This window comes from Saimiri boliviensis, chromosome 9, assembly GCF_048565385.1.
Source record: "Saimiri boliviensis isolate mSaiBol1 chromosome 9, mSaiBol1.pri, whole genome shotgun sequence".
NCBI classification, from domain to species: Eukaryota; Metazoa; Chordata; class Mammalia; order Primates; family Cebidae; genus Saimiri; species Saimiri boliviensis.
Window position 1 is genome coordinate 61,796,301 of NC_133457.1, and position 14,416 is coordinate 61,810,716.

Below are 14,416 nucleotides of genomic sequence, written 5' to 3' on the forward strand. Positions count from 1 at the left end.
TGCTGCCTTCCGTCCCCTCACCTGTATCTGTCATTTCTCCCCATGCTATCTCTTCCCACCTCCCCACCCCCCACCCCTCCCCCATTTCCCCCCAACAGATCCCAGTGTGTAGTGCTCCCCTCCCTGTGTCCATGTGTTCTCATTGTTCAACACCCGCCTATGAGCGAGAATATACGGTGTTTGATTTTCTGCTCTTGTGTCAGTTTGCTGAGAATGATGGTTTCCAGGTTCATCCATGTCCCTATAAAGGACGTGAACTCATCGTTTTTGATGGCTGCATAATATTCCATGGTGTATATGTACCACATTTTCCCTATCCAGTCTATCATCGTTGGGCATTTGGGTTGGTTCCAGGTCTTTGCTATTGTAAACAGTGCTGCAATGAACATTCGTGTGCACGTGTCCTTGTAGTAGAATGATTTATAATCCTTTGGATATATACCCAGTAATGGGATTGCTGGGTCAAATGGGATTTCTATTTTTAGGTCCTTGAGGAATCGCCACACTGTCTTCCACAATGGTTGAATTAATTTACATTCCCACCAACAGTGTAAAAGTGTTCCTATTTCTCCACATCCTCTCCAGCATCTGTTGTTTCCCGATTTTTTAATGATCGCCATTCTAACTGGTGTGAGATGGTATCTCAATGTGGTTTTGATTTGCATTTCTCTGATGACCAGTGATGATGAGCATTTTTTCATATGTTTGTTGGCCTCCTGTATGTCTTCTTTTGTAAAGTATCTGTTCATATCCTTCGCCCATTTTTGAATGGGCTTGTTTGTTTTTTTCTTGTAGATCTGCTTTAGTTCTTTGTAAATTCTGGATATCAGCCCCTTGTCAGATGGGTAGGCTGCAAAAATTTTTTCCCATTCTGTTGGTTGCCGATTCACTCTACTGACTGTTTCTTTTGCCGTGCAGAAGCTGTGGAGTTTGATTAGGTCCCATTTGTCTATTTTGGCTTTTGTTGCCATTGCTTTTGGCGTTTTGGTCATGAAGTCCTTGCCTACACCTATGTCCTGAATGGTTTTGCCTAGATTTTCTTCTAAGGTTTTTATGGTATTAGGTCTGATGTTTAAGTCTTTAATCCATCTGGAGTTAATTTTGGTGTAAGGTGTCAGGAAGGGGTCCTGTTTCTGCTTTCTGCACATGGCTAGCCAGTTTTCCCAACACCATTTATTAAACAGGGAGTCCTTTCCCCATTGCTTGTTTTTGTCAGGTTTGTCGAAGATCAGATGGTTGTGGGTATGTTGTATTTCCTGTGAGGCCTCTGTTCTGTTCCATTGGTCTATATCTCTGTTTTGGTACCAGTACCATGCTGTTTTGATTACTGTAGCCTTGTAGTATAGTTTGAAGTCCGGTAGTGTGATGCCTCCCGCTTTGTTCTTTTTGCTTAGAATTGACTTGGCTATGCGGGCTCTCTTTTGGTTCCATATGAAGTTTAAGGTGTTTTTTTCCAGTTCTGTGAAGAAGGTCATTGGTAGCTTGATGGGAATAGCATTGAATCTGTAAATTACTTTGGGCAGTATGGCCATTTTTACGATGTTGATTCTTCCTAACCATGAACATGGAATGTTTCTCCATCTGTTTGTATCCTCTCTTATTTCCTTGAGCAATGGCTTGTAGTTCTCCTTGAAGAGGTCCTTTACGTTCCTTGTTAGTTGTATTCCTAGGTACTTTATTCTCTTTGTAGCAATTGTGAATGGCAGTTCGTTCTTGATTTGGCTCTCTTGAAGTCTATTACTGGTGTATAGGAATGCTTGTGATTTTTGCACGTTGATTTTGTATCCTGAGACTTTGCTGAAGTTGTTTATCAGTTTCAGGAGATTTTGGGCTGAGATGATGGGGTCTTCCAGATATACAATCATGTCATCTGCAAATAGAGACAATTTGATTTCCTCCTTTCCAATTTGGATACCCTTTATTTCTTTTTCTTGCCTGATTGCTCTGGCTAGAACTTCCAGTACTATATTGAATAGGAGTGGTGAGAGAGGGCATCCTTGTCTAGTGCCAGATTTCAAAGGGAATGCTTCCAGTTTTTGCCCATTCAGTATGATATTGGCTGTTGGTTTGTCGTAAATAGCTTTTATTGTTTTGAGATACGTTCCGTCAATACCTAGTTTATTGAGGGTTTTTAGCATAAAGGGTTGTTGAATTTTGTCAAAAGCCTTCTCTGCATCAATTGAGATAATCATGTGGTTTTTGTCTTTGGTTCTGTTTATGTGGTGAATTACGTTTATGGACTTGCGTATGTTGAACCAGCCTTGCATCCCCGGGATGAATCCTACTTGATCATGGTGGATGAGCTTTTTGATATGCTGTTGCAATCGGTTTGCCAGTATTTTATTGAAGATTTTTGCATCTATGTTCATCATGGATATTGGCCTGAGATTTTCTTTTCTTGTTGAGTCTCTGCCGGGTTTTGGTATCAGGATGATGTTTGTCTCGTAAAATGATTTGGGAAGGATTCCCTCTTTTTGGATTGTCTGGAATAGTTTCAGAAGGAATGGTATCAGCTCCTCCTTGTATGTCTGGTAGAATTCAGCTGTGAACCCATCTGGACCTGGGCTTTTTTTGGGTGGTAGGCTCTTTATTGCTGCCTCGACTTCAGACCATGTTATTGGTCTATTCAGGGTTTCGGCTTCTTCCAGGTTTAGGCTTGGGAGGTTGCAGGTGTCCAGGAATTTATCCATTTCTTCCAGGTTTACTAGTTTATGTGCATAGAGTTGTTTGTAATAATCTCTGATGATGGTTTGGATTTCTGTGGAATCTGTGGTGATATCCCCTTTATCGTTTTTTATTGCATCAATTTGGTTATTCTCTCTTTTCTTTTTTATTAATCTGGCTAGTGGTCTGTCTATTTTGTTGATCTTTTCAAAAAACCAGCTCCTGGATTTATTGATTTTTTGAAGAGTTTTTTGTGTCTCTATTTCCTTCAGTTCTGCTCTGATCTTAGTTATTTCCTGTCTTCTGCTAGGTTTTGAGTTGTTTTGATCTTGCTCCTCTAGCTCTTTCAATTTTGATGATAGGGTGTCAATTTTAGATCTCTCCTTTCTTCTCATGTGGGCACTCATTGCTATATATTTTCCTCTAGAGACTGCTTTAAATGTGTCCCAGAGATTCTGGTATGTTGTGTCTTCGTTCTCATTGGTTTCGAAGAACATCTTTATTTCTGCCTTCATTTCATTGTTTATCCAGTCAACATTCAAGAGCAAGTTGTTCAGTTTCCATGAAGCTGTGCGGTTCTGAGTTAGTTTCTGCATTCTGAGTTCTAACTCGATTGCACTGTGGTCTGAGAGACTGTTTGTTATGATTTCTGTTCTTTTGCATTTGCTGAGGAGTGATTTATTGCCAATTATGTGGTCAATTTTAGAGTAGGTGTGATGTGGTGCTGAGAAGAATGTATATTCTGTGGATTTGGGGTGGAGAGTTCTGTAAATGTCTATTAGGTTTGCTCGTTCCAGGTCTGTGTTCAGGTCCTGGATATCCTTGTTGACTTTCTGTCTGGTTGATCTGTCTAATATTGACAATGGGGTGTTAAAGTCTCCCACTATTATTGTGTGGGAGTCTAAGTCTCTTTGTAAGTCATTAAGAACTTGCCTTATGTATCTGGGTGCTCCTGTATTGGGTGCATATATATTTAGGATCGTTAGCTCTTCTTGTTGCAGTGATCCTTTTACCATTATGTAATGTCCTTCTTTGTCTCTTTTGATCTTTGTTGCTTTAAAGTCTATTTTATCAGAGATGAGAATTGCAACTCCTGCCTTTTTTTGCTCTCCATTTGCTTGGTAGATCTTCCTCCATCCCTTTATTTTGAGCCTTTGTGTATCCTTGCATGTAAGATGGGTTTCCTGGATACAGCACACTGATGGGTTTTGGCTTTTTATCCAATTTGCCAGTCTGTGTCTTTTGATTGGGGCATTTAGTCCATTGACATTTAGGGATAGTATTGTTATGTGTGAATTTGATGCTGTCATTTTGATGCTATCTGGCTGTTTTGTTGGTTAGTTGATGCAGATTCTTGATTGTGTTGCTGCTTTTTTACCATTTGGTGTGTTTTTGGAGTGGCTGGTACTGGTTGTTCCTTTATATGTGTAGAGCCTCTTTCAGGAGTTCTTGTAGAGCAGGTTTGGTGGTGATGAAATCTCTGAGTGCTTGCTTGTTCACAAAGGATTTTATTTTTCCTTCACTTATGAAGCTTAGTTTGGCTGGATAGGAGATTCTGGGTTGAAAGTTCTTTTCTTTAAGGATGTTGAATATTGGCCCCCAGTCTCTTCTGGCTTGTAGGGTTTCTGCTGAGAGATCTGCTGTGAGTCTAATGGGCTTCCCTTTGTGGGTAACCCGACCTTTCTCTCTGGCTGCCCTTAGCATTTTCTCTTTCATTTCAACCCTGGTGAATCTGACGATTATGTGCCTTGGGGTTGCTCTTCTTGAGGAATATCTCTGTGGTGTTCTCTGTATTTCCTGGATTTGAATATTGGTCTGCCTTGCTAGGTTGGGGAAGTTTTCCTGGATAATATCTTGAAGAGTATTTTCCAGCTTGGATTCATTCTCTTCATCACATTCAGGTACACCTATCAGACGTAGATTAGGTCTTTTCACATAGTCCCACATTTCTTGAAGATTTTGTTCATTCCTTTTTGCGCTTTTTTCTCTGTTCTTGCCTTCTCTTTTTATTTCATTGAGTTGGTCTTCGACCTCTGATATCCTTTCTTCTGCTTGGTCAATTCGGCTGTTGAAGCTTGTGCATGCTTCACGAAGTTCTCGTGTTGCGTTTTTCAGCTCCATCAATTCACTTATTCTCCTCTCTATGCTGTCCATTCTCGTCAGCAGTTCGTCCAATCTTTTTTCAAGGTTCCTATTTTCTTTGCGATGGGTTAGAACATGTTCTTTTAGCTCATTGTAGTTTCTTACTACCCATCTTCTGAAGTCTGATTCTGTCATTTCATCACCCTCCTTCTCCATCCGGTCTGGTTCCCTTGCTGGTGAGGAGCTGTGATCCCTTTTAGGAGGAGAGGTGTTCTGGTTTCGGGAGTTTTCATCCTTTTTACGCTGGTTTCTACCCATTTTTGTGGGTTTATCCACCTGTTGTCTGTCTCTGTCCCAGGGAGTTGGAGCTTTATGAGTTTCCGTTGCACTACTGCCTTTTTTGATTTTTTTTTTCAGGTCTGACCCGCCCAGCTAGCAGCACGCCTAGCCACTGCCTGCCTGCAGGGGCTTTGCTGAGCTGCTGTGGGCTCCGCCCAGCTGCCCTGAGCTCTTCCCTGTAGTCCTTTTTATATGGGCGTAGTTAGAACTGTCTGGGCAATGGTGGCCCCGCCTCTGTTATGGCGGATTCTCTCAGTTGTGGCAGGTTGCCTCGGCAACGGCAGGCTGCCTCCGTAGCGGTGGAGAGTCTCAGTAATGGCGGAAGCCCCTCCCCCACGGAGCCGGACCGTCCCGGCTCAGCTGTGCTTGGTTTGAAGGGCTCAACCCAGAGGGTTTCCAATTACTGTTTTTGTTTTCGTTGTTGTTGGGGGTGGAGGGGTGGGACCAACCGAGCCTGATCACCTGGCTCCCTGACTCAGAGTCTTTTCTTTTAAGTTGAACGACCCCGTGTTCCGGTCGCTTGTTGAAAAGGCGCCGGGATCTCCCGTGCTGGGACTCACGGAGTCGGCTCGAACCGCGGCGCCGGGTCCTGGCGGATTTTTTGCCTAGGAATCTCCTGGCCTGGCTCGCTATTTCAGATGAATGGGCTATTCTGCCGTCTCAGGGCTCTGCTCGCCAGCTAAGAGGGCTCCCAGACCAGTGGCTTTTGTAAGGAGAACCGCAGCAACAGGGAGTGGTCACAGCAGCCGCGCGGGCGGAATCAGCCCCGCGGGGGCCAAAACAGCCGCACCGGCTGGGACTGCGACGCTGGCGACCCCTCTGCCTGGGTATCTCCTGGTCTGTGGGCAATAAGAGTTCGTCTGGAAATGCGGCGTCCACTCACCCTCTGCACTTTCACTGGGAGCTGAAGTCCTGAGCTGTTCTTAGGCGGCCATCTTGAAAGTCGATTATCCAGTTTTATCTTTAACTCTGACATTACATGAAATTGGATTGAGGATTCAGCAATGCCTCAATGGCAAAATCTTATCAAAATGAGTCCAGCCAATTATTTTACAGATATATGTAATTAATTTCATTTCTTTAAAAAAGCAGAAGCATGCCATTTAGTATAGCAGATTCAGCCACTAGCATTGAGAGAAGTTTTTCAATATTTTCTTCCAACATTTATGTACAGATGTCTTTATGCTCCCATATTTGGCTCTCTGCACACAGCTCACTTATCCATAGTGGTAAATGACACCATGGTCATAAAACAGCCCACTGCCTACCACCTAATCAGTGTTGTATTGGCTTGCCTTGATCCATTCCAAATTCCATTTGAACATCATCACTAACGTTTTTAATAATTTTCAGCTGCAATTCATCAAACTGTCTTAGAACTTCAAATGCCCAGGGAAGAACTGATGACTTACGTGATGAGCTGGCCCCATGTTTTCCCAACATCTCCGTAACCCAAGAGCCACATCATTCCAGGGGGATGACTTGACCCTGTTTCCAGAGACTTCATTTTTTTAAATCTGCTTTTCGTTACAGTAGTTCATGAGAATAGTTTAAAAACAAATGGTATTGAAAGTTCCACAGCAGAAACTGTCTCATCCCAGACTCTCGTCTGGAAGGCAACCACTTTTGTCCTCTGTTTCTTCTGCCATTTATTTCCGCATTTCTAAATGCTGTGCTCCTGCTGCTGTTCATTGACTGTGTCGGCCTCCTGCTACAGAAGATGAGGGTTCAGCTCTCCTGTCTCCAGCAACACCCCTGTTCCTTTCTTCCTTGCTATCATCTTCTGCAAAGAGTCATATCACAATCTCTGCTCCCTTGCTTCCTCCTCCCAAGCAGTTTTATCACAATTTTGTGATACACAGCCAATTTATGCACTATTGTGTCTGTTAACTTCTGATTCAAGTGTTGTACAATTCTTAGAATCTTACATAGATTTTATTTTTCCTCAAATTAAAAATTGCCTTTTTCACTTCCTAAACTTTTCATGTATCTGTAATTATATTCTTCAAATGCCTTCACAGATTTGTGAAATGCCATATCTGTTATAATATCAAAACCTCAAAGGTATCAATAAACATGTTTTTTTTTTTTTTTTTTTGAGACGGAGTCTCATTCTCTCTCCCAGGCTGGAGTGCAGTGATGTAATCTCAACTCACTGCAGCCTCTGTCTTCTGGGTTCAAGTGATTCTCATGCCTCAGTCTCCTGACTAACTGAGACTACAGGCATGTATCACCATGTCCAGCTAATTTTTGAATTTTTAGTAGAGATGGGGTTTCATCATGTTGGCCAGGCTGGTTTCAAACTACTGACCTCAAGTGATCCACCCACCTCCACCTCCGAAAGCACTGGGATTACAGGCATGAACCACTGCACCCGACTAGTTTTTGAATTTGTAGTAGAGACGGAGTTTCTCCATGTTCCCCAGGCTGGTCTCCAACTCCTGGCCTCAAGTAATCCACTCACCTTGGCCTCCCAAAGTTCTGGGATTACATGCATGAACCACCATGTCTGGCTATCAATAAACTTTTAAGTGCTACTTTTCTCCAACTCTACTGCCTTACTTCTTCTTGACGCTCCAGTGTATGGGTACTGCAGAGTTATCACAGTGGGATGCTGCTTACCTCTCCTCTGTGTCAGTTTTCAGTTTTTCTTTCCTCTTTCTTGATTTAGTCCCTCATTTTTCTGAGTCATATTCTCTAGCAGTTTTCTAAGAAAAGGTATGTGTAAAGTAGATATTCTGAACCCCTGAAGATTGGAAAATATCTTTAATTCTACTTTCATACATGTTAATAATTTGCTGGGGCATAAACTTCTGGTTTGGAAATCATTTTTCTTCTCAGACAATTTTAACAGCTTTTGAAATTTCATCTTCTTCTAGTTTCCAAGTTGCTATTGAGAAATTCAGCCTTCCTATCATCTACTGAATTGCTTACCATATTTCCACTTGCCATTTATCTTCCAAATATATGCTAAACTCTTGTCTATTCTTGCTATTTCTCCCAGTAACCTTGTTCTTTGGAGTATATGTTTTTAAAAAAAAAAATTCCTGGACTGTAATTTTAGGAGGGTGTTGGTAGGACTAGATGGGAAATTCTATGATCAATCTACCACTGTTTACCCAAAGTCCAGTGGCATCTTTGTTTCCAGGTATTTAAACCCATGCAATCCCTTTGCATACACTATGATAGTATTCTATTAGCAACTCTGAGAGTACCTACACTAGTTCCATTTAATGATTTAGGTGAGGTTCCAGGAATACGAGTAGTTTTCTTAAATTTAACGAGCCGGCCTGAGACAGATTCAAATTTAAAACTATGTTTTTCCTACTCTACTCAGGAATAAGGGTCACATGAAGTAATGACTTTGTGATGGGGATCACTAGTAATAAAACAAGTCAGACCATGGCTTCTCCATATCTTGCTACAATAAACTAATGCCACTGCTGTGATGTGAATTATTCCTTTGAACTATTCTCTGAGCTGCAAAATGCAAGCTTTCCTCTTCAATCATTCTTGTTATTCCAGAGTGGAAATTGGAATATCTGAAACCAACTAATTGCTGGTGCTCTGGTTCATACAAAACAGTGTACTTTATAAGAACAGACAAGGAAAACTGAAATCATGGTGTTTGGGTCTGAATAAAATACACACACACACACACACACACACACACACACACACACACGATGATGCTATTTCAGAGTCCAGCACACAATGAAATAACTTCCTCTTTGAAGTTTTTACTTAAATTCCCACATAGGGCACAAATAGCATTCTCTAATTTGAAAATGAAAAATAAGTAATTGCTTTCAAAGTTCAGTCTTTTGAAAGCATAGCAGTCTTTCAGCTAAGTAGTTATTCTCAAAAAGGAAAAGGGATTTTTAGTGAGTATTTATAAACAAGCCTACATACCCAATAATTTATAGTGTGTTTATGTGTCACTTCAACTTTCTGTCTGTGATTATAACAGCAGACACATATTATGTTAAATTATGTCTTCCTGAAGGAAGTTTACAGGTAATACCTCCTGAAGGGTTTCTAACTCTTTGCTCATTCAGGGGTTTGTCTGTTCCTTTTCCACGTTGCATGCCAGGTTCTTACCCTCCCTTACTATATCATCCAGTTAGCCCCATCCTCATCTTCATGTAGGTTAAACAATCTAAATAAAGGGAGGAAATATTTAGGACAAGCAGTGAAAGAGTAAAATCTGGCAGGACCTTCTCCAACCTGGGGCAAATGTTTTGCCACTTGGACCCTCAGGCAAATCCTTAGATCCTGTTGTTTGAAATGAAATAATACAAATAGCTGTTCAAATTCCACCTTTCAGCCCTTCCACACTATTTATGCATCGTTGATGAACCAACTTCCATGAATTATCTCAAACCAGTCACCATTGCTTCAATTCATGAGTGACCACAAAAAAAATGTGCTCATTAATTTATTTAATGCACATTTATCAGTCATAATGCTCAGAGCTGGGAATATCAAGGCAAATTAATAGGCACGGTCCTTAACCTCACCGAGTTCATGCTCCAGAGAGAAAGGCAGAATAAAACAAACTTTCAAATAAATAATAATTGTGATAAATGATGTGAAAAATAACCAAAGAGTGTTGGGAGAAAAAATAATAGGAAAAGGATAATTTAGACAGGGGTGGGAAATGCTTTCAAGAACACGTCATTGAAATGACAAGAGGTCCAGACTGAGGGGTTGCTAGCCAACTGAAGAGTGATGGGAACAGCATTCCAAGCATATGAAGCAGCATGTGCAGGAGTTGAGGAATTAAAGAGCTCATGCATCCAAGGAACTATAAGAAGACCACATGGCTAAAGCATGGTGAACAAGAGGGACTGGCCTGAGATCAAGTGAAAGGTGGGCTCCCAAAGCATGCAGAGCCTCGCCAGTATGATCGGCATCTTATAATACATCGGAAAGGCAGAGAGAACCTGCTGAAAGATGTTTAAGCAAGAAATGGGGTTGATTTAATTACATTTTTAAAACATTGTCCCAGCCAATGCACACACAATGAGTTGGAGGAGGGCAAAAGCTGGTGGAACAGTGACCGTGGCTAGATGGCGAGGCAGTTGTGGAGAAGAGGGTGCATTTTGTAGTCTTAGAACATCCTCACTTTGGGCATGTGGTCAGCTGTGATATACAGTGGGGTATCTTGACTTCATAGACATATTCATGCCTATGAATATGACTTCATAGACATATTCTCCCCTCGGAAGAGACGTACTTTGTTGAAATCCTGTTGTCTTTCCAGGTTGTCGTCTTGGACGGCATCCTACATAATCCATACCTGATCCATGAGAATCACACACTTGTTGGACTCATCAACCCTTTTCCTAACAAGCTTTTGGGGAGCAGGCCTTATTCACACAGTGGCCTCCTCAGTAGGCCGACAGGACCCCTGGCTATCCATGTCTTTTATTTTCAGGTTTTTCCAAGCAAGCTTGGGTGTAGCCACAGCCACATGTCTCACAGACTCCAGGGGACACAGGCCGAACTATTAAAATAGTCTTTCTGAGAACCTCTCAGGACTAAGGACACAACAGAGCACCCCCATGCTTCTCATCATGGTAAAGGAGAAGGGATAAAACTGATGGTGCCTCAACAATTCTGCAAAGAAATCCTCTCTCCACTACCTCCCCTTTCTTCCTCTTTTCTAATACATGAAGTGCTCGGTCAACTAAGAGTGGCAAACATCCATTTTGGCACTTTTTTGGAGACCTGCCTGGGAACCTACCATCTTACTTTGAGATATCAGAGCAGATGGTACCTCTTGTCCTGCATTCTCTCGTCTTGTACTCAATGAAGACAGAACCTTCCCATCTTAACACCCTCTCTTAACCTTTATCCACCCACCTTCTGAAATAATGAACACCAGTGTCCAGTACCTGCCACCCTGCTGAAGCTCCCGAACACCCTGTCCTCTTGCTGGGCCTCCCAGCTCCTCTCCAGTGCTCCTGCCTTAGGCCTTTCTAGTTTCTTCTGTCTTTCTATCACAGGATCTGAGCTGTTGGATAAACTCTCAGGAAAATGTTTAAGGGGGAACAGCAGGTCTGTGTGAGAGTGAAAGTTTATCACTGCGGGAAGGTCAAACCTAGCCATCTCATCATAACTGAAAGCCCAGAACTCATCTTGGTCTATGGAGAGGGTCTTGTGTTTTCAAGACCAGGCATTTCCCCTGCTGTTCCCCATCCACACGTGAAAACCAGCATCTGCCAGAATGAAGCCCAGGCTATTGTTGGGCAGGTTGGAGATCCAGTTGCTGGCGCCTCCAACTAGGCCATGCTGCAGTAACACCACAGGCCTGGATGCAACTGCCAGGATGGCTCTCTGCCTTTTCTTCTCTGCCTTCTTTCTTCTCGCTCCATGATAGCACCCTCTTCCAAGATGCTAAGTGATTCACTGCAGCCGTAATTTCAGTATCATTCACATCCTCTTCTTCTTTCCCCAGGCTGGGTTTGGCATCTGATTGAGTCCTCTCTCCCCTACTTTAGAAGACTGTCAGCCCCACTCTCACACAGACCTGCTGTTCCCCCTTAAACATTTTCCTGAGAGTTTATCCAACAGCTCAGATCCTGTGACAGAAAGACAGAAGAATATAGGTGAAATTTCAGGATTTGTACTATTCAGTAAGACACAGAAAAGTAGAACTGGGTAACCTACATGAAAAGCAAATAATATGGAATTTACTAGCTTAAATTGAGAGAACAGAGGGCATGGAGGAGGCTTAGAGTTGCTGGATTAATGAATAGGAAAGATGGGGCGAAACCAGAGCATATACCTTAGGTAGAATATGTAGGAGAATGCTAAAGAACCTACCAGATATATATTTTTTTCTATTTTGAAAGCCTCATGAAAAAGTCATAGGAAAGAATTATCTGGTTATAGAGGGAATCTCATTTTCTGTGATTTTAGACTAATCGGCAGGAAAGGGCAGGTTGTATCCTAACCAAAGTTTGCCATGTGCCTGACAGGAACAAATGCTAAGCATGGACTGCGCTGCAAAGCCTGTAAGATGAGCATCCACCACAAGTGCACAGATGGCCTGTCACCCCAGCGGTGCATGGGCAAGCTGGTAAGGGCTTGTGCCAGGAGTGAGGCCCACACCTCCCTGCTAGGGCACTTGCCTGCTGCAGTGAGATCACTCCCCCCAAAGTCCTTCCCTGAAACCCTGAGGAAAGCACCCCAGAACTGGCTGCCAGCTTGGCTTCCTAATTGGCATAATCAGAAAACAGATAAGGAGCTTTATCAACCTAATCAGCAATGCTCCACCTTGAAAAGGAGTCAGGGTCATTAACAGAGCGGCCCTCTTCTTCTCCCAGGTTGGCACTTTCTCAGCTTTAATACTGAAAGTCCCACATCCTAGGACTGTTCAGGTTTTAAAAGTGAAAGTCATGCACCTCAGGAACCCCCTAAGCCCCAGGCAAACTAATTACTAAATAGTAATGGTTGGTCACCCCAGTGCTTTATTGGTTGTCAGTTCAGTGGGTAGCAAGAGAAGACAAGAGCTTAGCCCCCCAAAAAAGAGGAAAGAGTAATAAATATCTGCACCAGTTTAACAGAATCATGTTGGCCAAACCAAGAGAGATTGAATGGCCCTTGAGATGGCTGTTCACACCATCTCAGGAGGATGGGCTTCAGTCCTGGTGCCACACACTGATTAAGAAGCAATTCAGGCCGGGCACAATGACTTATGCTAGTAATCCCAGCACTTTGGACATCAAGGTGGGTGGATCGCTTAAGCCCAGGAGTTCAAGACCAGCCTGGGCAACATGTCAAGGCCATGTCTCTACAAAAAATTTAAAAATGAGCTGGCTGTGGTGGTGTGTGCCTCAGCTACTCAGGAGGCTGAAATGAGAGGATCGCTTGAGCCCGGAAGGCAGAGGTTTTAGTAAGCCATGATTGGGCAAGTGCACTCTAGCCTGGGTGACAGAACAAGAACCTTGTCTCAAAAACTTTTTTAAAGAAAAAGCAATCCAGAGCACATTTGAGGGTATTTGAAACTAGGATGGCCAAAGAATTCTAGAAAGGACCAAGAATGTCTACCCTAGAGGATAATCAGACAGACATCAACAGCTGCCTTCAAAACATTTTAGACCTATCACATAGAAGAGTAATCCTCTTGTCCTTTGAGGCTCCTGGGGAAGGACCTAGGATCGGTGGAAACTAAGTCTTAACAAGAAGAGATAATGTCTTGCCTCTAGGGTTAGTGAATGCTCCTTCACCCCCTCCCATCACTGACACTGTACCGACAAAGGACATCACTTGCCAGGAACACTAGAAAGGATTCTGGAATTCTGTAGGGACTGGGCCACCAAGTTCCCATCCAGTGATGGAGTATAGTAAGTCCAGGTTCTTAGTTTATCTGCTTACTCTGATTTGCAATGTCTCTTTTCTCAAACCTCTGCCTCCCCTGCTTCCCCTTCTCCTTCCTCAGTGGTGATTCCCATAAGCCAAGACAGACCATGAAGGAGAGGTCAGAAAAACAGAAAATAAGAGTCCAGAACACAGAGCAAATGATTCTGGGTAAAGGTCTTCAGATATACAAGAGCCTTTAGGCCTCCTTCTGAGGCCAACTTTCCCATATCCACGACTTTTATTTATATTATTTTAAAAACCACAATAACAAACTGTGGTGAAATAATACGTGGCAGTCCACTTGCAATCCCAGGAGGCAAAGAGGGTCTGGGCTGCAAAGGAGGGTGCCGTGTGCTGCAGGAGGAGGACAGGCAGGACCAGGGAGCCAGGGCCAGGACCTTGTTTTCCGGATAGAGTGTAACTTGCTTGTTGCCACCTATACCTCCCTGCCTCTGTGCCCCTGCTGGAGTTACATTATAAAATTATAGGATAAGTCGGCATCTTAATGGGAAACAGGAGCATGCTCCTGGAGAAACCAATTGATTTTATCTGGGGGGCTCTTGTATGGTTTTCTCCATCTCATCAGTGACATTAACCCCTTGCCTTCCTCATTCTCTCTCCAGCCAAAGGGGTTTCGGCGTTACTACAGCTCCCCCTTGCTCATTCATGAACAGTTTGGCTGCATTAAAGAAGTTATGCCCATTGGTGAGTTGGACATTGATGGGTTGAGTTGTGTTTGGAGCAGCAAAGTTAGCATTAATGGCTGCTGTCCTCCCAGGGCTATAAAACCTGTGGGGCATCTCTGTGTGTTTGTTTGGTGGCTGTTTCGGGTATGACTGTGTTTTGCTGGAAGAGAAACATAAGTGGACCATATATTCCAGGATTCATCCTATCTCTGATGAAGCTCAAAAAACACCTAATTCCCAAAGGCTACTGATTAGTAATCCCACCATCAGCAGGA

General features: G+C 43.0%; 1 protein-coding gene across 1 annotated transcript in view; it reads left to right on the forward strand.

Moving 5' to 3' along the window:
- Positions 1-14,416, forward strand: part of STAC (SH3 and cysteine rich domain) — a 158,481-nt gene that overhangs the window by 84,275 nt on the left and 59,790 nt on the right. Inside the window, exons 3-4 of the mRNA XM_003930911.3 lie at positions 12,072-12,172; positions 14,079-14,160. Of these exons, the coding sequence (XP_003930960.1) occupies positions 12,072-12,172; positions 14,079-14,160 (183 nt within the window). The remainder of the gene's footprint in view (positions 1-12,071; positions 12,173-14,078; positions 14,161-14,416) is intronic.